The following is a 25,934-nucleotide window of genomic DNA, read 5'->3' as shown; positions in this document are numbered from 1 at the left end:
TTTTTGTTTCTTTCTTAATTGTTACGTGGCTCTGTATTAATACATCCTGTCATTGTGTTATTGTGCCATGGTAATGTTTGTATAAAAAAAAATGTTTGTTAGTTTTTATACAATTAAGAAAATAACACATGTTGACTGCTGTATCCCAATTTTTACATTTTTACCTTTTATGTTGCTTTACTTTGTTCACACATCATTGTTAATATAATGGACTTTTATGCCACTGACATACAAATGAGAGGTTTAGCTAGCTATAAACCAGGTTCAATCCACCATTTATACATTTGAAAATGTCTATACCAAGTTATCCAGTTATTTGATGTGTTTGAGCTCTTGATTTTGCCAATTGATTACAGACTTTCTGTTTTGAATTTTCCTTTAAGATAAGTATGTTTGTTAATTTACATTTCATTGCATGGACATTAACAGAATTGATATTCCAGGTCAGGAAAGTATAATAGACTCCTTAAAGTCTCTTCTCAACTTGATTTCTGTTCCTAAGACATTTAATTGGATTTTCAAGTACTTTGCCTGAACAATATTTATGAATTTTATGAATGTCATCTTGAATGAGTTACATGCATGTATTAGAAATATCAAGCATTTCAAAATATTATAACAGAATTGTATTTAAGAAATAAGCTTTCAAAAAGTATTGAGAAACATGTGAATTGTATTAAAAGAAAATGTTTGAACAATTCCAGGAATATGACAGTTGTTATCAATTAGTTAGAAGTGTTTGAGCTTTTGATTTTGTCATTTGATTAGGGACTTTCCTTTTTCAATTTTCCTTGGAGTTAAGTATTTTTTTAATTTTACTTTTTGCAATCGAATATCAAATGTACTGAGAAACATGTGAATGACTAGCCAAAAACATCAAATGCATAGCCAAGGAAAAGCCAATTGTTTATGAAAATCATACTTTTAGAGCCTACTTTTTGATATAGGCCATCACTCATTGATGGAGGAGCATTATTATCACATACTTCATCTGTGGTTTATTGTTTGCCGCTATTATCTTTATGTGTCAATTGTAGCTTTAAGCTTTAAGCTTTAAATTTCAACTACAACACCATAAGGGAAATAAAGTTCTTTTAATTTCCACCAAAAAATAATATATCTAACATTATTCATTTGACTACTGATATAACAGACATTTTTAAACATACCATTTTTATAATTTACAAATACAAAATATTTAAAACATTTTTTTAAACATAATATATAGATGAAATTAAAGTATACAAGCTTACTTCACTCATACATGTATTGGTATAATTAAATAACTTTCCACTGAAGCCACTTTTCAACTTGTTGATGCAGCATATTATTGGCAGTATGTTATGATATGTTATCATTTATCATACAGCAAGTGCATGGATGGTTATTTTAAACCCTTCATGGTGGAATTAAAAAAAAACACCTATAAATCACTATTTGGGTGTTCTTTTTTATTCTTTTGTAGATGTCAAGAAAATAAAAATTTAGTTTATAACCAAAATTGACATTTTACAGATTATAAAACATGATTCAAGTTTTACACCACACCGATCAACAGAAACCTACATTTACACACTAGCTAGAAGCTACACATCCAAACTTCCATACACAAAAACATGTGCTCATTTATTGCAAAGAAATTACATATGCAAATTTATATACTAAACCATACACATCAGCAAGAAAATACACATTCACTCTTTCAAATACAAATCACAAACATATATCATGACAATACACATTTACATTTATACACTAAACCAGACATCAGTCAGAAAATACACATTCACATTTCCTTATTCCAAACACAAACACCCTATCCAGAAAATACACATTCACATCTTTATACCATAACAAAATGCAAGCTCTTCCAGAAATAGACTTTAATGTATGTTCCTCTCTGTACCTTCAGATTTCAACTGATTTAAACGAAAGAGAGTGCAAAAAATTTCTTATTTCCATCACTTATTAAAATGTGTAAGAAGCATCAAGAACCTTGTTTGTGGTTGTAGAATTAATGTTTTCTGTCTTGAAAGAACTTTTTTTTTTATCTTTTTTTTTCTGCCACCTGGGTTCTGGTAATTAATTCATAAAAGAACTGTAGAAGGCAACATATGATCTTAATCTATATAAAACAAGGATCTGAACCATATGGCAAGTTCATCAGGTCCAGACAAGCAAGGGATTCAAAAGAAAGACCACCAATTACATGGAAGAGACCAATTGAAATTTGATTACATGTGTACCCTTAATTTTCATAAAAAAATGAATAAGGCCTCAACAGAAAAGCTCAAAGCTAAGGTCACTTAATCCAGAGAAGATCTTTAAACACCTTTTCCATACATCTTTGTAGTTATTTATTAAAAAATTCCATCATTTTTCCTGAGTAGATCTCATAAATAAATACCAGTAATTGCCTTTAGCAGCCAGATCTAGTACTATAAATGCTTTACTTATGACTTGTTCTTATACATGCTCTGAACAATAGTTCAGAAAAAGACCACAAAATATTGTTGACAATGCTGAACCAACATGTAAAATCTTTATAAAGTATCTATCATACACCATTTATTCAATATATACTCTTTTCTTCTGTAAACTTGTAAAAATTGGGTAATCATAGACAAAAGATATTGTTAGTCATTTATATTGGAATAAATTGATAAAAGACACAGTGTGGTGCTAACATCTTTACATGTATTTTTGACCTGGTGAGCTAAATAATCTAATGAAGTCAAGACTTTAAAGAAGAAAGTTGTACATATTTTAAAACAGCCTTTTTTTCCCCAAAATAATATTGCCTCTCATTGGTATACCTTTCATACATAATATTAAAATATAATATCATTTACAAAAATAAATGTTTGGTTTTGATTTCAAATCCAATAAAAATATTATAAATCCTACTCTATAAGACATAGCAATTAGAAAGAAATATCAACCACCACATTCAAATCGGAAAAAAAAATTGCTTAAATATAAAAATGTTGTATGTAGTCGTACTTTATTGTGAATGGGAATTCAGAAATTTGTGATTAAAATGAGTTTCTAGTAATCTAAATATTGTCATGAAAATTTCCTCATGCAAATTATTTACATGCATAAAATAGATAAAGTCTTCCCATTCAAATTTATTATTTTTCCACTGGATTCTATTCTATAGGGATTTCGGTGAACAAGAAAAAATGGATTTCAATTCTTTTTATAACCCATATACATGTATTAAATAAATAAACAGTAGCTAGTTACCTAAGCAATAAATGATACACAATTTGATGTTTCAAATATCCTGAATAAGACAAATAAGCCCCTTTTAAACCAAGAGTGAATATTGCCTTTATAAAATTAAGATTTTTATAAAGTTGTTGCTCATAATTGCATATCTCAAATAAATTGCTGTTAACAAACAAGACAGATTTAAGAAAAATAAAGGTTTTCTTCATAACAGCCATTATGACACTTTTGGAGTTCCAGTACTCAAATAACATGCACTCAAATTGTTTCTTCTATGAGGTGGGGTGTTTCTAAGTTCAGGATTTCGAGAATTATCCTTTTTGGATCCGGGAATTTTTTTTTCAAATTTCTGGATGTTGGGATTTAAATTTCATTAAATTTGGGACCTTGGCATGCCATGTGTTTAAGCACATGGTTTCGGGATCAGGACCCCTCCGACCCCCTCTTCTATGATATTGTTGCTTTCAGACTGATTTTGGTCAGTTTCTTGGTTCTGACTGAGCGAGTTACATTATTATTTTTCCTCATTCTTAGATTCACTTCAATTAAGAAATGAAATTTGAGAAAACACACGATGGCAACAGCCCACAAGGGCAATTTGATGAATCTAAAAATATATTCATTCTATGATATACTCCATTATAAGATGTGGTATGAGTGCCATTGAGACAACTCTCCATCCAATATATAATTTGTACAAATTTATAGAACCAATTCATTTAACAAATCAAATATCAGATACCATAGTGATATTTGGTCTGAATGTTTGGATGACATTGCAATGTAAAATTAAAACAATGAACACAGGACATTTAAAAACAAAATGCCATTTTATGACCCTTTACTTCCTAAAAGGAAAATATCTGATATTAAAAAACAATTCATTGAATGACTAGCTATATAGTGTTTTACAAGTTTGAACTGTTTTGGTGTTGCAAAGTATAGTAAACTATTATAAGTTTTAACAATCAAAAGTTAAACACTTTCACGTACAAAAATTCACATATTGTAAAAAAAAATCTTGCTACACAATTGTTTAACAAATATATTACGACTATTGTAGCACCAATATATACCACTTTTTCTCATCTCAGACATATAAATATCAACCAGATTACAAAACTTTACAGATAAATACCCAACACATAAATAAGGTACATTCATTCAAGTAGACACACTTCTACCCTCTTCATAAATATCATTGAAAATAAGTTGACCAACTCTAATCAAACTTCTACTCTGTTAGTGCTGAGAACTGGTGGTTAGGGATGTGAAATTTCTGGGTTTCATTATAACAGAAGATCACATAATCAAGTCCGTGGCTGATATGTTCTGGTTAGTGTAGAAAATGTCCGTGAATTCTGTGGACTTTTTGGCGGACTTGTCCAATCAGAAACAACAACATCTGTTTCATACATTCTAGCTGATGTTTTGTTATATATAGGTAAACACTCATTAGCTTCATTTGATAAAACCTAAAATGAAAAAAAAGTCTTGTACATTATCAATATACTAAAAATTCCATAAAATCATGAAAACAATGGAAATATAGGGTTATTGCATGAATATTGGGGAGTATCGTCCCGAGTAGAATTTTATATTGCAGGAGCTTGCCCAATATTCATGCAATGACCCTTTTATTGTATAGCAATATAATATTTGAAAGTAAAAATATGTTTAAACTAAGATTTTATCGTTGATGGCGTCATGAATTTTGAAGATTTATTGCACTAGTGCAATATTAGAATTTATTGCACTCTAACTTTTGGTTACTTTCTGTGGGAAATATTTTATTGCTATGTTAATTATCATAGATTTGGTCTGTGAAAAATGCAATATGAAAACAACGTTAAGTAAAAATTCAGTCATTATTGTAGGCATCAATTTTTGGGGATAGAGGAAGAATTGTATTTGCAGGGAGATACATGTTAACAAAAAAAAATTTCAAAGTCCATACACCCTGAGAGCGAAGAGCCAAATTATATGTATAGAAATGAGATGTGTCTATGGTACTACATTGTGTACCAAATATCATTGACACAGTTTGTGCCCCTTAAACAGAAAATTACAAATTCATACATTGTTGAGGCTGTTGTCACCGCTTTTTCAACTTCATTATGACAAGAAAATAAGCAAAATGAAAGTAAATGCAAGGCAGCTCTTTATATTGTCAAACTCCAGGTGAAGAATAAAATTATTCCCCCTTATAAGACAAAAAGCATTTCATGTTCTGTGGGTACCATAAAACTATATCAAACAAGAAAGCATACTTGCTTACATCCACTTCATTTGAACTTTGGTGGATTGTTGTCTGATTGGCAATCATACCACATCCCCTTATTCGTATGCTGTAAGTATACAAACCTTTAGATATATATAAGCATCTGTACCAAATCCATCTACTGATGAGACAACTAAATCTCCTTGAAAATACTGGGCGTAAAGTCTTGACAGTGGTAAGCCATACCCGTATCCAGCCTAGAAATAAAAAAGTGAATGAAAATCTGGTAACATCATTACTATTTATTCAGCATATATATAATGTACTATTTATTACCTTAAACAGGACGATGAGGTCAAATTAATTTTTAAATCCATTTCTGGATTGGTACAAAATTTATTTCATTTCTTCAACAACAATCTAAAACATGAAACCAAGCATGAAAATCATACAGCAATATTAATAACATCAGTTTAAACATCACATTCCAGTACACACTGGTATAAAAAATATGGTGTGTGCTTACAACTCAGGTTAGGACTCAGTGGGATTCTGACGTTTTCGACTAAATCATATCAATTAAAAGCTAATACTATTAAAACAGTCTTATTGTCTTATATAATCTTAAGACAAGAAAGTAGGTGGAGTCCTATTTTGGTGATTCTTAACTTTAAGTTCTTTTATTTAAAATAATTTCCCGACACATAACACCACCTTTTTTGCTATTTTTTATGCACAAATAAAAAATTATAAGAAAACATAAGGTTATAAGCATTTTATTCTATGAATCATTTGAGACAGGCATAAAATCAAACTAATGATATAAAGCAGCAAAAAGGTGTATCTATTTCAAATTTATTGGAAAATCTAAGATTTTGTTGAAAATTTTTGTACTTTATACTAAGTCTAATTCAATTTTACAGATAAAAATTATTCATGCTTCTGACTGTCTTTTGCATGGATAATTTTTATACAAAAGGTGCTTTTCAATTTTAAGAATGGTCTACCACATATAAGAGGGGGAGGACAGGGGGGTACCCTTCTCCCTTCTCCCACCCCTCTTCTCCTTTCTCCTACCCCCGTTCTCCTTTCTCCCATTAGAATAAAACATCTCCTTTTGAGATATTTTTTCTTGAAATATTAGATCATTTTTTAAAAGGAGAGATATTTTATTTTTTCTCCTTTCTCCAACTTTTTCTCCTTTCTCCCAGCCTTCCTCTCCTTTCTCCTACCCCCTTTCTCCTTTCTCCCACCCCCTTTCTCCTTTCTCCTACCCCCTTTCTCCCTGTCTCCCTTACCCCTGTCCTCCCCCTCATATAAAAGTATTACATCATCTATTTTTACCATGATTACATTGTCTCTCTTTATCTAAAACAAAAAATTGAAAAGAAGGAGGCATTGGATGAAAACATGGTGCTAACCTTACAAAGGATTACCAATTATAGTAGCATGTGAAATCAACAGCTTGATATACAAGCTTTGAATGCATTTCAATTGAGTTTTATTTTATTAAAACTTTTTTGTTTAACTTATACAAACTGATTGATTCACATACATCTGTGAGCACCCAATATTAGTTGTGAATAAAAATCTCTTGGGAAATTGTAAGGCATAACATGTACAATAAGCAGACAACAAAGAGTTTACATGAACATATTTTTTTTTTACTTTTCCAAATTTTGTTAAAATGTTGTGTACAAATGTTGCATCAAGAGACAATTTAAACTTTATAATACAAAGTAAATATTATGTTTTACAATAAATCAACATTGATGACCAGCCAAAAATACAGCTGTTCTACTAGGAGCACATGATACAGCCTTACTGCACATATTGAAATTGTTGCAAAAATAAAATAGGATACTTAAAAAGGCATTTTATCAAAAGCCAAAAAAAATGCTATTTAGAAAAGCATGCATAGGAATACCATTAGGCATATATTATAAAGTATTGTGCCAATAATGTCTAATGTCTGTTAAAAGTCCCAAAAATCTGGAATGAAAACCTAAAATATTTTCAGAATCAAAAGAAAACATTTACCAATCCCAACAACTGTTAGGTTTGTAGCAATTCAGTTCAAGCATAGCGCATGACATTTAATAACTGGCAGTTTTTAAGTCTCAGAACTACAAAAAGACGTATCAGAATATTTTTGTTTAGATTGAACAGTGTGTTTTGCACCAACAGTTATGTAAAGTTATCAGTAAATCAATCTAAACAAACTTAAGTTGTGGGGGTGCAATATGTGAAAAATTTACTTAAATCTGACAATTATAGGTCCCATAACTCGGAAAATAATAAAACAGAAAAGAAAAAAGAAAGAAAAATGTAGTTTCCAAATCCTAAAAAAGATAAAATTTTTGAGGAAATTAATCAAGTTGTACTGGATTTAGTGTGTGATAGGACAAAAATTGCTATAATTCAAACAAGTTCTCTGGAACAATAAAGAAGATATGTATTTTAAAATCAAAAGAGTATTTTCTTTGGTCAATGCTAATGTGGTGTTATAATTACATGAGAAATAGCTAAAAGAAATTTTAGTTATCATACAAAGTGTATAATGCTTTCATTAATATAAAATGCCAGTTTTTATCTTTGTGAAACTTACCCAATTATCACAACACTATAAAATCACAACAATTTCTGAATTGCCAATATTTTATTGTCATTTATCACATATTTCTAATGAAGTTATAATGTTATTAGTTTAAAAAAGTAATAGTCTATAAAAGTGAACACTTTTTAGTCGCTAATATAAATTCTGATCTAAGACTTATAGTTTCGAATTTCTGATCATTTATCTTTGCACTTAAGTTGCAATTTGCCATAACAAAAAATTAAAGTCCTGTGATTGAAGAATGTCATGCACTATTCAATGGATGTGGTAAAGGGTTATTTTCGTGCAACGTGTTTTGCCATTTTTATTTCACATGCAGCCACAAAAAAGGTTCGTTATTCAGCTTGTTTTGTGAAATCAGTAAAAAAAAAACAAACTTGCAAGATTCTTTTAATTGTTCATTCATTGTGAAAAGGCAATTTTATTTCACGTTATTCTGTGCATATATCCCCGTTAAGCCCCTCTTCAATGTCTGTATGTTTCATAGATGCACTGTATTACACTAATTTAAATACAAACCATCAACCATTAAATTTCAGATTGCAGACGACTTAAATGATAAGAACTTACCAGTGGAGCAGAACCTGAATCAGCACATGATGGACTTGGTGCAGTAGAATACATGTACTCAAATAATTTGTTTATATTGTTGTAAGGTATTCCACCTCCCTGATCACACAACTGGAAGAAAAATAGATAGTCTTTAAATATGAATAACTGTACTGTTATTGAATTAGTTTAAATTCTTTCAAGCTGAATGTTGTATCGACTTAACTGTAGAGGGAGAGAAAAAAATAAACCATAAAAATAAATTCTGTGCTAATATTTTTGAAGCCAGGAGCTTACAAAGTAATTGTATGATAAAAATGGTTCCTCTTATTATCTATACAGTGCACAATGTATTGCCATTTAGTGAATGGCTATTATTTATTTTGAATTTATTGAACCATTAAACTAAGTTTTGACTCTTCACATTGAATAATCCGCAAAGCAGATTATGTAAAAATGTGAAGAGTCAAAAATTAGTTTTATGGTTCAATAAAATCAAAATAAATTATTGCCATTCATTATAAATAAATTTCTATCAAAAATAAGGCTCAAAGAACATTTTATATATTATTTATATTAACAATGGCAACGTACACACATGTTAGCGTATGAATATCCAGGTGTGTTGATAAGTCGTTATCCTAAGGCTATTTTTTTCTTATTTTTTCTGTAGACTTAGCTTTCATTTTTTATTACCATGCATTGTCAAGCTTGGTAACTCATAATTATTTGTCAGTAACTAAATGTACGATGCTGTCCCATACTGAACCTTCTGACCTTGTTTGTTTACATTTAAATTTCAATGGCGTCAAAATCACGTGATGACAATTCGTTCTACCCAATCAAATTGCTCTACTGTCAATTAGGGGATTTTTCAGTCTACGGCAATTACGTTATTTCTTTGTGGGATATTGCTTCAAAATAGTTTGCAATAATTTTGGGTTTTATACAACAGGAAAACTATTTTTTTGCCATCCCTTTTAACATCAATGGAATTCTGTATGAATATTTACCTACAGTCATGATGGTCAGAATATCGATCTTTTTATAATGAATAAAAAGAAAATTGTATGAAAAATAAATGTAAATTGTTTTTTATTAACCTACTCTATATTCCTGTACAAAATTATGGCATGGGCATCGTTTTTTCAATTAGTTTTCCTTTCATTTTGGTTGGGCTTTTTTCGCGGGAAAATCGCAAAAGACGTAAGGAGCATGTCATTTTAAAATTCCTAAAAATACGATTTGCTTGACCTGTATTGCCTGCCACAAGATTGATGACGCTGAATGGAATGTACACAAAGCGATGGAGGCCGGAAGTGGGATTTTGTGAAGTTCTAGAATGTTTTTAGACATTCGGAAGTCGGGATTGAAACGGGCATTAGAAAATTGGCATTTTTTAGCAATAATTGAGAACAACAATGAAAACTTACCTTCAGAAATGTATTTTTATTCAAAAGTGCAGAAAAAACGTATTCTCCTCTGTTTTTCTACGCCGGAAGTAGCGTAGTGACGTCAGTGCGGAGTTTCCCCGTGTGTTAAGTTCAAACACAAATACCTAACGAACTGACAAGATGAACGATTTTAGACTACGGTAGGATACACAACGTCAGAGTGAGCGTGTCGCCATCAAAATTGATAACATTGAAAATAAAACTAATAATTTTAACCAATCAGAAGACAGTAAAAACACCAAATTTATTTATATAACTTTATAGATATTTTCTTAAAATGTCACAAGATAATACCAATTCAACCTATTTGATGTAACCACAATCACATTGAAAGGTCATTCGAAAAATCCAAAATTATCTTATTAGACATTCTAAAGTTGATCACGATTCTTACCAAATTTGGTTTTAAGACTTATAAAATATGCACATGTATGCTTAATGATAATAGTATTCAAATCATAGTTGCCTTTAAGTAAGATATGGTAAAAAATGCTTTCTGTCTCTAAACTTTGAGAATTGCCCTTACAGGTTTTTCGTTAAGATCATTAGCTTTATACAAAACCATGTCTATTCTTTTTTTAACTACAGTGAAACCTGTCCAAACCGAACACCCACGGGACTTTGCGTTTTGTTCAGTTTTCACAGGTGTTCGGATTGTAGAGGTAAACGGAAGTCGACACCAAAATAATTTTGGCATTTACTGACAAGGGATAATAGGTGACACAACAGACGACAGTTTATTTTTGTATTCATCATGTTCATTTAGATGTTAATGTAAAAATAAAAGAAGATGAAGATAGACGTTTTGCTACATTTTTGTTTATAAATCAAACGCCGCTTCTTCAATCACGCTCGTCGTTGGGAGATGTCCTACGTGGAGCGATTTTGCTTTTTATAATTATTTTCTCATCCGTTAATTCACTGACCAATTCAGATTCACAGTCACTGTCAAATGACGATTCCATAGTCGAATCGAGAACGTCATTCAACACACGAGTTATCGGACTAAACTGGTCACCCGCTGATTGATACTTCGGCACACGATAACAGTGAAACAACAGCAGGGGTCCAGTTTATTCTCGGAGTTTATCGTTGCTAAATAGCTAACGGAAGTCATCGGGAGCATTCGAATCAAATATATAGGGCCTCTAAAGGGAATCCAGCAATCGAAATCCATTGACCTTGTTGTGTTGCACGACTTTTTAATCCGGTGAAAGGCTTTAAAACTATTTAATTAAACAGTTTAGCTACAGAATGGTAGTTTCGATTTTGTGACCTTAATTATTTGAGTAAGGTGCATTTAATTGATCTGAGGGAAAGTTCCTTTCTTGTCATTATCGACGATGGGGGTAGCTGACTAGTTTAACGTTTTTTACAAAAAAATCACTTTATACATGGACACACACATGCTAATTAGTTTGTAATAACAACTCACAAGTTCATTAAACCTCAAATACCTTCGGGGATACTCTGTCATCCTGTGTTTGTTTAAATAAATCATGCAAATAATTAATAATATTTTATTGTTTTGATTGGTAGTTATCGATTTTGACAGGTAATTTTTACATACAAATTTACTAACGAGCCTTTAAAAAGCGTTCGGAATTCGGTGTTGACAGGGTTCGGTTTTTTCAGGTTAGATTAACAGTAATTGATGGGGAAATTTTGTGGGACTTTGAAAATTGTTCGGTTTAAACTGAAATTCGGTTTTATCAGGGTTCGGTTTACCCAGGTTTCACTGTATTTGATTGAACCAAAAATATTTTCATTGTTTAACTTCTTTTTTATATTCATACTAACCTTAATAGTTAAGTCTTCCTTTCCTTTACATATATGAACCTTTAATTTTGGCAAAGTACTATCTACAGGGAAATTCTCTACAACTGCTCTTAATGAATTCTGTAAACAAAAAACACAGTTTTAAATTGAAAAAAAAAAATTACACAGCATTCAGGGTATCACAAATATCAAAATTAAATGCAAACAATAATTTCTGAATTTACAGTACATGTTTTTAAAATGGTTTTAATTTGGCATTTCCAAAATAAAAGAATGCTATGTCAGTTTTCCAGTTGAAAACATCTATAAATTTATATCAATTTACAAACTTTTCAAAATGCCCATGGGGTTTTTGCGTGCAAGATGGCTTTCATAGTCATAAAAAACCTTCAAATACATTTTAATGTTGTTTTTTGGCTTTTTCATACTTTTAGAAGCCTAAAGTCATTGTAAAATTAATTGTTTTGTTTAAAATTGTGGACAAAATTGCTCTTTCAAAATTTCACTTTGGTAGCCCCCATGCAAATAGTGACAGTTGGCAGGTATACAACTGAGAAACAACTACTGGATTAGATGAATCAATTATAAATCATTGGCACATACATCAATGCTTATTAAAATATAAAAACCTACCTTAAACAGTTCAAACAACATATGATACAAATGTGAAGGGACATACACTATTGATATATCTTCTTCATTATCATGTGCTGAAATAAAAAAAATATTGTTGTTATCTATAATTTTCCATTTTGTTGTAGTCAGTATTTGAAGTAAGGGTAAGGTGGGATTATAATTCAACTAATTCAAACCCTCTCAATTCAAAATGGGTCTATTTAATACCATGAACAGGTATTCCAGTGGTGTTATTGTCTTTCAATTACTTAATTATTTTCTCAACCATTTCCTGGAAATTTTAAAGATTGCAAGATGTTAATAAGGACAAATCATTGGTGAAACTCTGGATGTTTTTTATACATTTTTCTCTGAGAAATTTCAAATAGTTAGTAACAATTACGACATATCCCTTTATTATTACATTTTAAATATAGCACTTTGATCTAGATACCAAAGCAAGTTTCTAGTTAAAGCCTTCTGTTGAATGTCTCATTCTTTAAGACACAATAAATAGACTTTACTTATAACACTGGCAAAGATGTACACCCTTCATAAAGTCTTTAGTTTTCTGTAGTGTTTTGAGGAGTTGTCTTTTCCTTGTCTTTATTTTTGCCATGGGCTGTCAGTTAGCCTCCAAATTTTGAATATCTCCTCGGTAACCCTCCTCCCCCACCTATTTCTTATCCGATTTATTTCAATATACTTACTATTATGTGTTATTAGTTCAAGTTCAGGTGCTGTTAGATAATACTGTTCACAAAGAAATCTGGCATTGGCATAAGCATCTGAAAAATAGATATCATTGGTATAAACGTCTGAAATACAGATATCAATTTAATAACATTGGCATAGCGTTCTTTCTGATAACTTTGGCAAAGATGTCTGAAATATATGTATAATTTTCATAACAATGGCATAGGCATCTAAAATATACTGTAAACCAAGTTATTTTTGCCGATACTTTATTTCATGTTAAGCCCTTACTAACCCATTTCGCGATTCTCAATTTTGTTTGATGTCGTTAAATGAGAATAGATCAAAGTTTTACATATTGGCGATGATTTCTATTCCTGATATTTATCAACTCGCGAAAGTCACGAAAATAAATAGTTCAAGAAAATAAGTTGGTTTACAGTACGGTATATCGTTTTCTTTGTCTTTGGTGTTTTTGTGCATTTTAGTACTCTGTTCCCATCATGTTATGTTGTAATTTGGGGGATATATTTAACATTGCCATAAAGCGCAGAGGTTTGGCTAGCCACAAAACCAGGTTCAAACCACCATTTTTTTTTTAAATGTCTTGTACCAAGTCAGTCAGGAGTATGGCAGTTGTTATCTAATAGTTAGTTTTTAAGAATGTTTGTTTTCTGCTGCACTTCTGTGTTCTGTTATTTCCTTGTTTTTCTCTTATAGTTGATGTGTTTTCCTCTTAAAATTGATGCGTTTTCCTCGGTTTTAATTTGAAACCCGGATTTCAATCGATTTATGACTTTTAAACAGCGATATACTACTGTTGCTTTATTTGATAACATTGGCATAGGCATCAAATTTTACAGTATACCATTCTGATTACTATCCCAAATATATCTGTTATTTGATGTCATTCTGATTACATTGCCATAGAACATGGATGATAAAAATATTCAATCTACATGTATCTGAATTGTTATTTTCTCAAGTTAAGTACATAAAATTAGTTACCTTTAACAACTTCTAGTACATTACATTTAGGATCTATACAACCTATATGTCTAGGGTGGTTTGCTAATTGAGAACCATATAATAAAGCTGAAAGGTAAATAAAAAAAAATATGTCAATCATTTTGAACTTCATGAACTTATGAGTAGTGTATTTCAATAAAACACAGAAAGATATTAAGTTAATGGCAGCAAGTAATTTACAACCCCAAAAGACTGTTGATAAATGTTTAAAATATATTATATATATGAATTCTTAAGAATATGTTTTTTTGATTTTAAGAAACTATTAAAATACTTCAATAAGTCAGAGTTTGCGAAAATGGTCGGTCTTGTTGGTCCTGTCAGTCAAGACCAGTATTTTGAAAGCTAGTGCCGGTCCTGATGACCGATGTAAAAACGACCGTTGCAGTGCCTTTTTTTATCGGTAATTAGTTGTACCGCAACTAATTCCAATACCCGTTTAAATTGGTCCTCAGATGTACCTGCTGCTAATTTCTGGTACTGGTTTACCATTATAAACAAACCTACGGAAACCAAAGCACCCAACTACACATGGCCTGCTTAATTTGTTCATGTAGCCATCCCAGGCAAACAATCGGCGATTGCACCCTTCGATGGAGATAACAAATACTGAGAAAGTGATTCAGATGATGAAATGGATAGTGAAGATTACTTTAAATAAGAACAATCAGAAGAAAAGAACTGGTCATTCATTGTTTATTTGTCCGTGACTCAAAAAAATAAAACTAATTATAATAAAGTTATTTTCGATAAAATATGTTATCATTTTTATTTCAGGATAAAATTGACAGATTTTTTAGGACTGGCTTAAATTTTGTATGACTGACAAATAATCTTGCTTTGTCTGTCCCATGACCGACGGGTCAAAACAAGTTTTCGCGAACTCTGATAAGTCTAAATCAATTAACCTTGTTTAAGTTATACAGGTCTTCATTTGGGCCAATTAAGAGCTTGATATTATTTACAGCCAGTTCTCTACTGTTTGCTTGAAGTTTGATCTCTATGTTTTTTTTTAATTCTAGTGTTTTTAATTTGCTACCTGACTGACATGTACACCACACATCGATTTATTCATAAGCAAAGCAGCTGTAAACCTAATGACACAAATATTTTTATTTTCTTAAAATTGTATTTTTTTCTTTAATCTGCTAAACTTTTACAAAGTTTGTTATTTACCATGTTGGTTGATTAACATTCGTATACTAATTCTACTTGTGAAGAATCTGTTGAGGAAGTACTGTAATGTGTCCATGTTTTCTTCTCCATACCTATCCTTTAATTCCATAACTCCCTGAAAAAGATGACAAAATTATATTTTTGCTAACGTAAGTGTAATAGCTATGCTGTGATGTCGAAATAACAAAGGAAGAAACATATAAAGACATTTTCTCTTATGGTTGGGGCCTGTTATCTAACTCCCACGTGAATAGATATTTTTCGTATCACACCGTACGGAGTGTGACATGAAAAAGTGATATCAAAATTACGTTAATTTGATTGGCTTGTCTCGTAATTTTCCAATATTTTCATTGGCCGTTGATCAGGTCATTATTCACTGGAAAAGGTCATGCCGGGACTACTTTTTTTCTTGACAACTGATTGTTTACTTCCGGTAAAACAGATGACGCCCGTAGCAACAATTCTCGCCACGAAAATAATCATAAAAACATTTGTTTTTTTCCATACGTTTTACAGCTTGTGATAATTCAATATCGTTTGAATTAAACTGAGTCATCTCATTTTTTAATATATAAAATCAGCCTTGAGCGAATAAAATAAACCATATTAGTTCAAATAGTATACAGATCAGTACGCGTTGCAAAGAAAAACGGCCGTAGCAACACAACTCGCAACAAATAGGCCACGCACTTACAACTTTTTGCCATAGGCTCGTTTATTATTATTGAAATTAAATAACTCGAGTTGATATCAATCGATATCTAATTCTCACTCGTTATGAAACCTATAAGTATTCTTAGTGAGAGAAAACAAATTCAGCAAATAACATGTTACATTTTCTGAACTGCCATTCAAACAACAAATATCCATTCAAGTTTGTTTACTTAGTGCATATTCATTTAGTGGACTACCATTCAATATTACAAATATCCATTTAAGTTTGTTTACTTAGTGCATATTCATTTAGTGGACTACCATTCAATATTACAAATATCAATTTTAAGTTTGTTTACCATGTTTACATAGTGCATATTTTTTCATTTTCAATTTTAAATGAGTATTCTATAGTTACTAAGCTTCTTTGTAGAACTACATACCTGTGCCATTGTTTCTACCACATTGGCATGACGATTTCTGATTACGACAAGAGTATCAGCAAAACTGAAATTAGACAAAATAATAGTAATTAGAAGTCAGGAAATTGAAAGGGCTTCTCAAAATATAATGTAATGCTGTTTAAATATTCTGTTTTAAACAAATTTTGAGTTGATGTAAAATTTGATGAATACAAATATTACAGTAGGCATCTTTAGTATATATGTCCTTGAACTTAGACTAAATGACTCTAAAACATACGGGATCTTCCTCTAATTATTTTTTTATGTGATCACATATGCAAGTATGTAGTATTTAATTAGCATCCTTAAACCACTTTTCTGCATAAATTTCAGTCTATTTTTTTATATCTTTGAACCTGACTTTTGATACGGTGATGAAAAGGGATTTTCCTCTTCTAACATGTAACCATAAATGTAAGCAAGCATGCAATCTCAAAATATAGTACAATAATTCATTTAGTTTTCTGCAAAAATTTAAGTCTATATTTAGTTATGATGACCTTGACCTATGAGGTTATGACCTCTTAATCAATACAGATCTTCTTCTTATTATATGTGACCAAATATTCAAGAAAAAGTATAATTTGATTAAGCATTCTGAAAACCATTTTCAACTCAAATATATTATGCATCATGCTGACAAATGAATTATTTAGAGCTGATGAATAAACCAGGTTTCCACATCAACAAAGAGTGCTCTGACTATTTCTCCATACATAATAAATGTAAATGTATAAGGCAGTTAATCCATATGGTATTAGTTTACTAATAATTGAGTGTAATGCAGCCAAGCATCTTATATATATCATTAATAATTGATATTAATCACATTTATTTATCAATATGTACAGAAACACATATCTACCAGTATAATGTATTATTTAAGAATTTTCAGTTGTAGCATTTGACATATATAACTGGCTCAATTCTGTTACAGAAAAAGTTCTGAGAGGTATTGTTAATACTTAATATCGACCATTAAAGCATTTCAAAATTATCATAAAATCAAATTTTATCTTTGACATCCCTCATAACAGCATGAAGAGTATATATAGAAAAGACAAAAATCAAAATTTAAAGTCTGACAGCAAACTTTAAAGGTCGTCCTCTGCATGAATGCAGATTGATGTCTGCTACATGTAACAAGCTTTCATCAAAAATGTATAAAGAAAAGAAATACTTACGTTGACAATGTATCTAGATCTTTGCCATCTGAATTCTCAAAGCCTATAATTTCTGTAAAACTTTTTTTATACCTGCAAGCAATAAACACTTGGTTTTATAACATATGTAAGTAAAAGAAATTAAATGCAAAAATGGTTGTTATTTTTAATTTGGATTAGATTATGCCCATAGTTTCAGGGTTTTGAAACACTAATTGACTGAAATCATGTGTACAAGTGTAAATGTGTAAATCATTTTAAACAGTTAATGATTGAACTGTACTGTATTTGAAGATTTGATGGTGTCATCTAGCAAATTGATGGTCATATTCATTTGCCTCTTAACAGCTATTTGCAACCATGCTAATTTGCCAGTACATGTATATAAACATTTGTAACAATGATTGATTGATTGATGTTTAATTAACACCACTTTCAACACTATTGTGTTTATTCCTGGCGGTCAGATTTAATTGGTGGAGGATGCTAGAATTGGCTACCCAGCATTTATTATGCTTTTCAATAATATATGTCCAAATCGGTGAAAGAACCCCTCCTAAATGATTGACAATTATCATTCTAATACTTGTATACATTACCTATATACATGTACAGGGAAATAAATGATGGTATGGATTATCTTTTTTTTCAAATTATGTTCCATGTCATGTGCACTATGATTGCACTGCTTATCTGTTATTTATTCTATGTACTGTATGCGCTTCATGATAATATATTGTTATTGGATAACTTTGATTAAAGTTGCATGTCCATACTGTCAGGTAGTTAAGTACAAATGACTATACCTTGCCATATTATACCAGTGGTAAACTTATGTTGTATTTGACAATTATGTGCTGTATGGTCTGTACTCATCTTATTTTCCGCACCATTTATGAAGGTGCTATAGATTACACATATATATATATATATATATATATATATAGAAGATGTGGTAAAATCACATATGTGACAACTACTGGTATTCACAAAAGACCAATTAATGCCTTAACATAAATGTAAACTATAAGTCATTATATTGCTTATAGCCATGCTTACATGAAAGTTGAAAAACTTACCAGTTGCTGACCATTGTAACTGATGGAACATTTAATAAAGGTTCTGGTAACTGGTTCATCTCCATCATTATATTAGCCAAACGTACTGGCAGTTCTCGTCTCAAAAATTCAAACGATGACTGTTCTGTACCAGTTTTTGTTCCTATAGATAAAAAATATCATGAATTAAGACCAATAATATGTTCTACAAGAAAAATTTTGTATATTTCTTATTCTAAAATTAAGTTTGTCTAAAATATAGCTTTATAATTATATATTGTAGAGAACAATAATTTTGTCTCTTATACATGTACAATGTACTAACTTATCACAAGCAAAATGATAATAAATGTACATATTTTAAAAATAAGATGTATATTGCCATTGAGACAAATGATGTAGAACTACATGTATGGGTACTATTATGTCACTGAATGTCCTAATGCAATGAGAAAACCCCATACAGTATAGCAACTAAGCTATCAAAAACACCCAAAAATGACAAAGGAGTAGGTCCGGTAAGGGCCGATTTTTTTGGCCTCAAATTTCAGGTTTATCTGACAAAAGATTTTGGACACTTTTTAAACTTAAGTGTCTATTTCAGTTCATTCAATCAGTTTAAGTGAAAGATTTTAACTGATTAAGTCATTAAAAACGCTCCGATTCAAGTTTAAACATGAAAAATCTATCAAATATGCCAAAAAATGTCACTTTTCATGTGTTTTTTTGTCAAAAATGAAAGTGGCCGCATCCGTGTTCATCCTCAACCTTAATATATGTTATGTATTATCATCAAATACAACTTACATTTCAATATTAAGAATGAACACAAATGCGGCTACTTTCATTTAAGACGAAAACCGTCTAAAATTGAACTCAAATGCTAAAAGTGTGAAGATTTCAGTAATTTAGCATGACTTGATCATGCTAGTACCCAATATATGTGCATTGTATTGTCAAAAACAGCCCAGATTTATATAGCAGAAGCATTCTACTTTCCAATAAATAACTAAAAGTTTACACTTTAACAATTTATTAAAAGTGCTATATTTTGGGGCCAAAAAAGGGGTCTTACTGGATCTACTCCTTTAAAACAAGTAAAAATAATGGTCTGATTTCGGGAAACAATAAACAAACAAAAAACATGATCCAGAAAAACTTAAATTAATTACTTTTATTATGTGTGACATTTGAAAAGTTAACTTCTAAATCTAGCAGGTTATATAGTCGCATACATGTATCTATCATGTCTATGAGACAGTAAACCCCAAAATATATAGTAAACATGGTAAAGTTCAATAGTTTAAAATTTCAAATTTTCAACTTTATTGTAAATTTAACTTATATCCTGTAATAGTTTTTTATATACACTTCTTACGAAACTTAAATTGTCTAAACTTTTAATTCTTTCTAAACAAAGGAAACTCAAAAGGATCTGTCTGGTTGATGAGATCATAGTTTTTATATTAGATAGAAATGTTCAAAAATAAATAATTCTGTCCAAAATTGAGTTCATTTTACACATTTTATAATAACAAGTCTTCAGTGATAATACAAACATTTGAAATAGTAGAGTTTACCTGTACGTAATCATTAATGTGAGACAAAACTACTACTAGGGGGTGTTTAACAACCTTGACTACCTGTGAGGGTTTGCACGTTTGGTACCTTACCTTCATTTGATCATGTAACGTTACTTCAAAAGTACAATGTAATTAATTGCTATAAAGTATGTAGAATATATTGCTGAAGAGTATGCTTTATAAAGAAACAGAAACAAGTTTATCTGTTCATAATGAATTCTGAAATACAATGTACAATCTTATAATTTTTGAAGAATGTTCATATAATTGTGACTCAGCTTCACATTCCAGACCTCTTCAAACTGTATTGCACTTCCTTCAATATGACAAAAAAAAAGAAACAGAAAGAAAAAAAAATCTGTTTTGATGAGAAAATTTATAAATTATTAAATGCAAAAGTACTACATGTATATATATATGGGTTCATTATTATTCATTGAATATCAATTTTCCTGGATTTTGTGGGTATACAGTTTAACCACAAATTTTAAAGTTCAATGAATGACACATTTTCTATATATAAGGTTGTATTCAGACTTTAACAAAACCATGAAATTAAATATCCATAAAAATGTGAGTTTTCCTCATTTCATGGAAATTGGCATCCAAGAAAATAAAGGTAACCACAGTGAGTTAGAGATTGTGGATCCTGGAAGGGATGATCTTTTAAATAAGCTGCGAACTACCTGTGAGATTCAACTATGTTTAGAAAAGGAATCTAAAGCTGAAGTTATATTTATTATATACTCTAACAACATCAACATATAAAAAAGATGTGGTATGACTGCCAATGAGACAACTATCCACAAAAGACCAAAATAACACAGACATTAACAACTACAGGTCACCGTACGGCCTTCAACAATGAGCAAAGCCCATACCGCATAGTGAGCTATAAAAGCCCCGTTAAGACAATGCAAAATAATTCAAAGGAGAAAACTAACGGCCTTATTTATGTAAAAAATAATATGTTTTTCAGTACATGTATCAGTTATTTAAGATAAGAAACCATGTGAGTTACATGCAGTTATTTTCAAATTGTTTTGAAACTAATATCTTCCATCAGAATTACATAAAACTGTGCTACATTGTACCCTATTTTTAGATTAAGTGATCAGAGGTAAAGTTGTTTCGCTGGCATTATCTCTCAGTTATTTCAAGGATGTTTATCTTCAACATGTTGAACTAAATATAGTTCACATAGCACAATAATGACAAAACAACATGTAAACAATACATTTACATTGTGCAAATACATTGTAAAAGGGAGATGTTTGAGAACACCAATGGCCAGTTTAAACTTTAACCCCAACACACATTCACATGGTTGTCTTATGTTTCATTGTCAATTAATATAGTGTGTCTTTTTTTAATTTGAGAATTTGGGGTTGTTAGCAGATTTATGAATAATTTCTTTTTTAATTATTCAATGAATAATTTCTTTTTTAATTATTCAATGAATAATTTCTTTTTTAATTATTCAATGAATAATTTCTTTTTTAATTATTCATAATTCTCTCCACTCTTTTAGCATCAAGGCAATATATAGCTTGGCATTGTACAGACCGGTATGCTGATTATTGATGACCATTGTACATTGTACAGACCGGTATGCTGATTATTGATGACCATTGTACAGACCGGTATGCTGATTATTGATGACCATTGTACAGACCGGTATGCTGATTATTGATGACCATTGTACAGACTGGTATGCTGATTATTGATGACCATTTACATAATTTACTGATCTCTACATGTCATTGGATTGTTTGCCATCTGGTTGCTGTCTCATTGTCATATCTACCCCACATCATCTTCAATACATAAATTAAAATTCAAAAGATTGCTCACAGTTACTAAATCATGCAAGCTCAAAATATTTATGTGATTAATTAGAAATCATAGAAATAAGAAGATGTGGTACATTGTATGAGTTCAAATGAGGCAACTCTCCTTCCAAGTCACAATATGTAAACAGTAAACAATCATAGGTCAAAGTACAGACTTCAACACAGAGTTTTTTTACAATCTTATATTGGAAAACAGTTAACTGGATCATTTAAATGTTTAAGATGTGTAAATAATACAGTAATCAAAACTCTATCTGAATTTTTTAAGAATCTAGCTCAACTTGAATGAAAACATTAAAGGCTTTCTGAAAAACATATTTATGCATTTTCCCTATTTACAAAATAAAGATTCATCTCACAACAATAACCAAGCAGTAAGGGAATATTGATGTTAAAATAAGTAAAAACTTTCTCATATTATTATTTTTCATGTAACAAAAATTTGTATTATTTCCTTGTTAATTTCTTCAAAGAACCTTCATTACTAAAATAGAATCTGATTTCTTTCCTTGGAAAAAATTTGGTTGATTATAAAGGGAATCACGGAAGCATGACTGGAGCAGCCCCCCCCCTCTACCCTTTTATTAAAAGTTCTGGATTCCCCACTGGGAGATACATGGATGGTATAATTGCCAATGAGACATCTACCATGTTCAAATGAAGTGGATGCAAGCAATTATATGCAACCATATGGCATTCTTCAATGAAAAAACCCATCAGTGGCAAATCCATAAACATGATAAAGGGGGAGGGGGGCCGGGGTTGGAAACCCCTCTTTTATTTTTGACAATTAATGCTTTTGAATAGGGACATAAAGTTGGCACCCCTTTATATCCTGGGTTGAGAATCCCCTTTAAAAAAATGGCTGGATCCGCCCCTAACTGTCATCCATGTATAGTATATATAGTTGGCTATAAAGTTCCTCTTCATGAATATTTAGCAGGTTGATGTGAGGTCAATTAATGATAATGACAATGATGTCATTGAATAATGGACTTTTACTATAATGTATTTAATATAGCTATAGTGACATTGGAAAGGTATGGTAAATGCACTAATGTTAAAGTCATCTATCATAGGCAGATCTGGGGGGGGGGGGCCTGGGCCCCTCCCTTTTGTGGGAAAAATTTGGTTGATTATATAGGGAATCACTGAAGCATGACTGGAGCCCCCCCCCCCCCTTTAGGTCAGTCAGCGGGCCCCCTCCCCCTTAGGTCAGACAGCGGGCCACCTCTTATGAAAAGTTCTGGATCTGCCACTGTCTATCAATTAGATATGTGCAGGCTTGATCCTCTTTCAAATGTAACTTCTGTCTCACATTTGTAATAGTTGCCAATGGAGAGCATTTGCAAGCCATGTTGAACATTTGTACTTATGCTATATAGTTCCACAGGCACTTGTTTCTGGTTACAATGTACCAAATAAAATTACATGGGCGCAGCCATTTTATGAAGGGAACATGACATAGAGATAAAAATAGATGGCTCTCTGTGATTGGTTGTTATATCTTTTATATATTTTTCTTCTTGAAAGCATTATGAATGAAGTTTCATGCAAGCACAAATTTGTCCTCAAATGTATGAAGGGCCGGAAATATTTTTTTTATGTTGCTCAAATTTAGGGAAATTTTTTAGTGAAATTGTCAGGTATCGTGAAAAACCCCAAAATTCACCAAGAAAAGCCATGGGACCATATATATTTGAGTGTGGTAAAATCGCAAATAGATATCGAGCTTCAATTAGACAACAGCAGTTTTTCCATAATTAGTTTATTAAAAGCGCCTTTTAAGGAGATAATTGCTAAAAATAGCATTGCCGGCAATGTTGCCACCATTTAGTACTTTATATCCTATAATCCATACACCTTATCGCTATTTGTCCACCATTACTAAATATCACACAGGTTCCCGTAAATTTTTGACGTCACAAAACAAAATATCTGACGCCACAATGGAAAAGTGATTGTTGTATGCGTCAAAAGTTCAAGCGGTCGGGTCAGCCGGGATTAGCGATTAGGTGTATTGGAAGACCCACCATCAACATATATTTATGTTAATAGTGGATCTTACAATGGATAGAAACAAGTGCCTGTGTATAGTTCAATTCAATTCAATTCAATTCAATTATACATTTCACTTCATGATGTTGCATTGACTCATTGAAAGCAATATTTAAAAAACTTACCAAATAAGAACATTTCTTCCAATGATAAGGGAGATGGGTGAAACTTGGCATATTTGTCAAAACCTTTTAAAGTCTGAATTAATAAACAACGTGTCAAACGCATTGTTGTTGTTTTCAATTGCAATGATCACTGATTTAAATAACTTTGGTTCGCTTATTCCATCATAAACTTTTCCTGTTTTATCCAGTGAAATTATAATATTTGGACCGGAAGTTAGATTTTTGTTTAATTTTGATTGGCCTATAGCCTCACACCTACGAATGCCAGTTTACTTTCATTTTGGTTTGTTTACAAATAAACATAGAAACAACTTCATTTGTTTTCACCCAAATACAAAAATCAAACTTTTTTTTCAATAAAAGTTACTTATAATAATAAAAAAGGCTATTCTTAACTGTATAATGCATTTGTCCATACCAATACAATGATAAACGCGACGCGACCCCAGCTGACTGATGACCTAATATTTGACATCAGATGTTATAAATTCTTACCAAAATCTATAAAACGCTGCATTGACAACGGTTGTGGACAGTAATGAGAATAAACATCCACCATGCGAGCAACTTGCTGCGCGCTTTTGACAGTAAACTTCATGTTGTATTAAAATCCAACTTGTGAATGTCGTCTTTGAAGTTTTCTCTGTTTATGGAAAATTACCTAGATAAGTCACGTGACAGAACGAGTGTTTTCCCCAAATCAATTTTCAATACTCCGTAAAAGCTATTCCTTTGGGAAATATTCCCAATGTTCAAACTCTTTTTATAATAAACAAATTGATTGATTTTTTAGTATTTGGTCGATTGCCAATTTCTTAATCCGACAAAGAAAAAAGTGGTTAGATCCGCTTTTATTACATTGTAATTAATCGGTTAAAACTGGAATTGTCCTGTCTATAAGAAAATATACCCGTTAATTGTCTAATTACTGGGATATATAGGTAGTCCAACTATTTATTTTATGCAGTGACGCTTTCCTTTACACATAAGGTTAGGGGGGGGGGGAAGTATATTTATTGTTTCCTTGATGGGCAACATGACAAAATACATAATAATTTTGAAGAAGAAAAAAATATATATTTTTAAAATATTAAATATGTTTGTAGTTAAACGCAGTGGTGGATCCTGAAATTTTTCGAAAAGTGGGGGCCTGCTTCAGTGATTCCCGATATAAGTAACCATTTTTTCCCTCAAAAGTGTGGGGGGGGGGGCTAATATTCTAGGACACGAATTTTCATTTGTAAATTATAAAACAAACACATTTTGCCTAATTTGTTAGAGAGATATGAAAAGTTATGACAAATATCGTTTATCTCCTGAAAAATAGCTCTATATTATCATCGTTGTATGCTGCACAACAAATAATAATGTTGTTCATCTTCAACCAAATAAATTAAGGGCACATTTCGTGGCCACAACTTACATTTTTTTTTCTCTAGAGCATGACCCAAATAAGCTTTCATAATAAAGTATTATATCTGCCTCTTTTTTCTTTTTTTAGATCATGGGTACAAGTAACAAATGGCACTTCTCAGTCGATTTTTTTTAAAGATAAGGAGTAGGCCCACATGGCCCAGTAAGACCCCTTTTTGGCCTCAAAATA

The 25,934-nt window shown here is 31.1% G+C and overlaps 1 protein-coding gene across 2 annotated transcripts; it reads right to left on the bottom strand.

Moving 5' to 3' along the window:
• Nucleotides 1-1,079: 1,079 nt before the first annotated feature.
• LOC139512486 (pyruvate dehydrogenase (acetyl-transferring) kinase isozyme 2, mitochondrial-like) lies at nucleotides 1,080-25,199 on the bottom strand. Of its 2 annotated transcripts, none has more exons than XM_071300121.1 (12): nucleotides 24,827-25,199; nucleotides 18,734-18,875; nucleotides 17,676-17,747; nucleotides 16,471-16,534; nucleotides 15,371-15,485; nucleotides 14,174-14,260; nucleotides 13,180-13,257; nucleotides 12,488-12,564; nucleotides 11,876-11,974; nucleotides 8,643-8,753; nucleotides 5,599-5,712; nucleotides 1,080-4,709 (listed from the first exon to the last, which is right to left on the bottom strand). In XM_071300121.1, the coding sequence occupies exons 1-12, from the start codon at nucleotides 24,927-24,929 to the stop codon at nucleotides 4,545-4,547; spliced, it is 1,227 nt and encodes a 408-aa protein (XP_071156222.1). In that variant the 5' UTR covers nucleotides 24,930-25,199; the 3' UTR covers nucleotides 1,080-4,544. The 2 variants fall into 2 exon arrangements, with proteins under 2 accessions (XP_071156222.1, XP_071156221.1); XM_071300120.1 differs by lacking the exon at nucleotides 24,827-25,199 and adding an exon at nucleotides 24,332-24,559.
• Between the last annotated feature and the right edge of the window lie 735 nt (nucleotides 25,200-25,934).

This window comes from Mytilus edulis, chromosome 2 (genome assembly GCF_963676685.1).
Source record: "Mytilus edulis chromosome 2, xbMytEdul2.2, whole genome shotgun sequence".
Taxonomy (NCBI): Eukaryota; Metazoa; Mollusca; class Bivalvia; order Mytilida; family Mytilidae; genus Mytilus; species Mytilus edulis.
Note: the sequence above shows the minus strand (reverse complement) of the source record. Positions and strands in the feature narration are given on the sequence as shown.

Coding starts and splice junctions, on each gene's coding strand:
- LOC139512486 (XM_071300121.1), bottom strand. CDS start 24,929: ATGAAGTTTACTGTCAAAAGCGCGCAGCAAGTTGCTCGCATGGTGGAT. Junction 13,258..14,173: donor TGTACTAGAAGTTGTTAAAG/GTAACTAATTTT, acceptor TCTATTTTTCAG/ATGCTTATGCCAATGCCAGA. Junction 5,713..8,642: donor ATTCAGGTTCTGCTCCACTG/GTAAGTTCTTAT, acceptor TTTTATTTCTAG/GCTGGATACGGGTATGGCTT.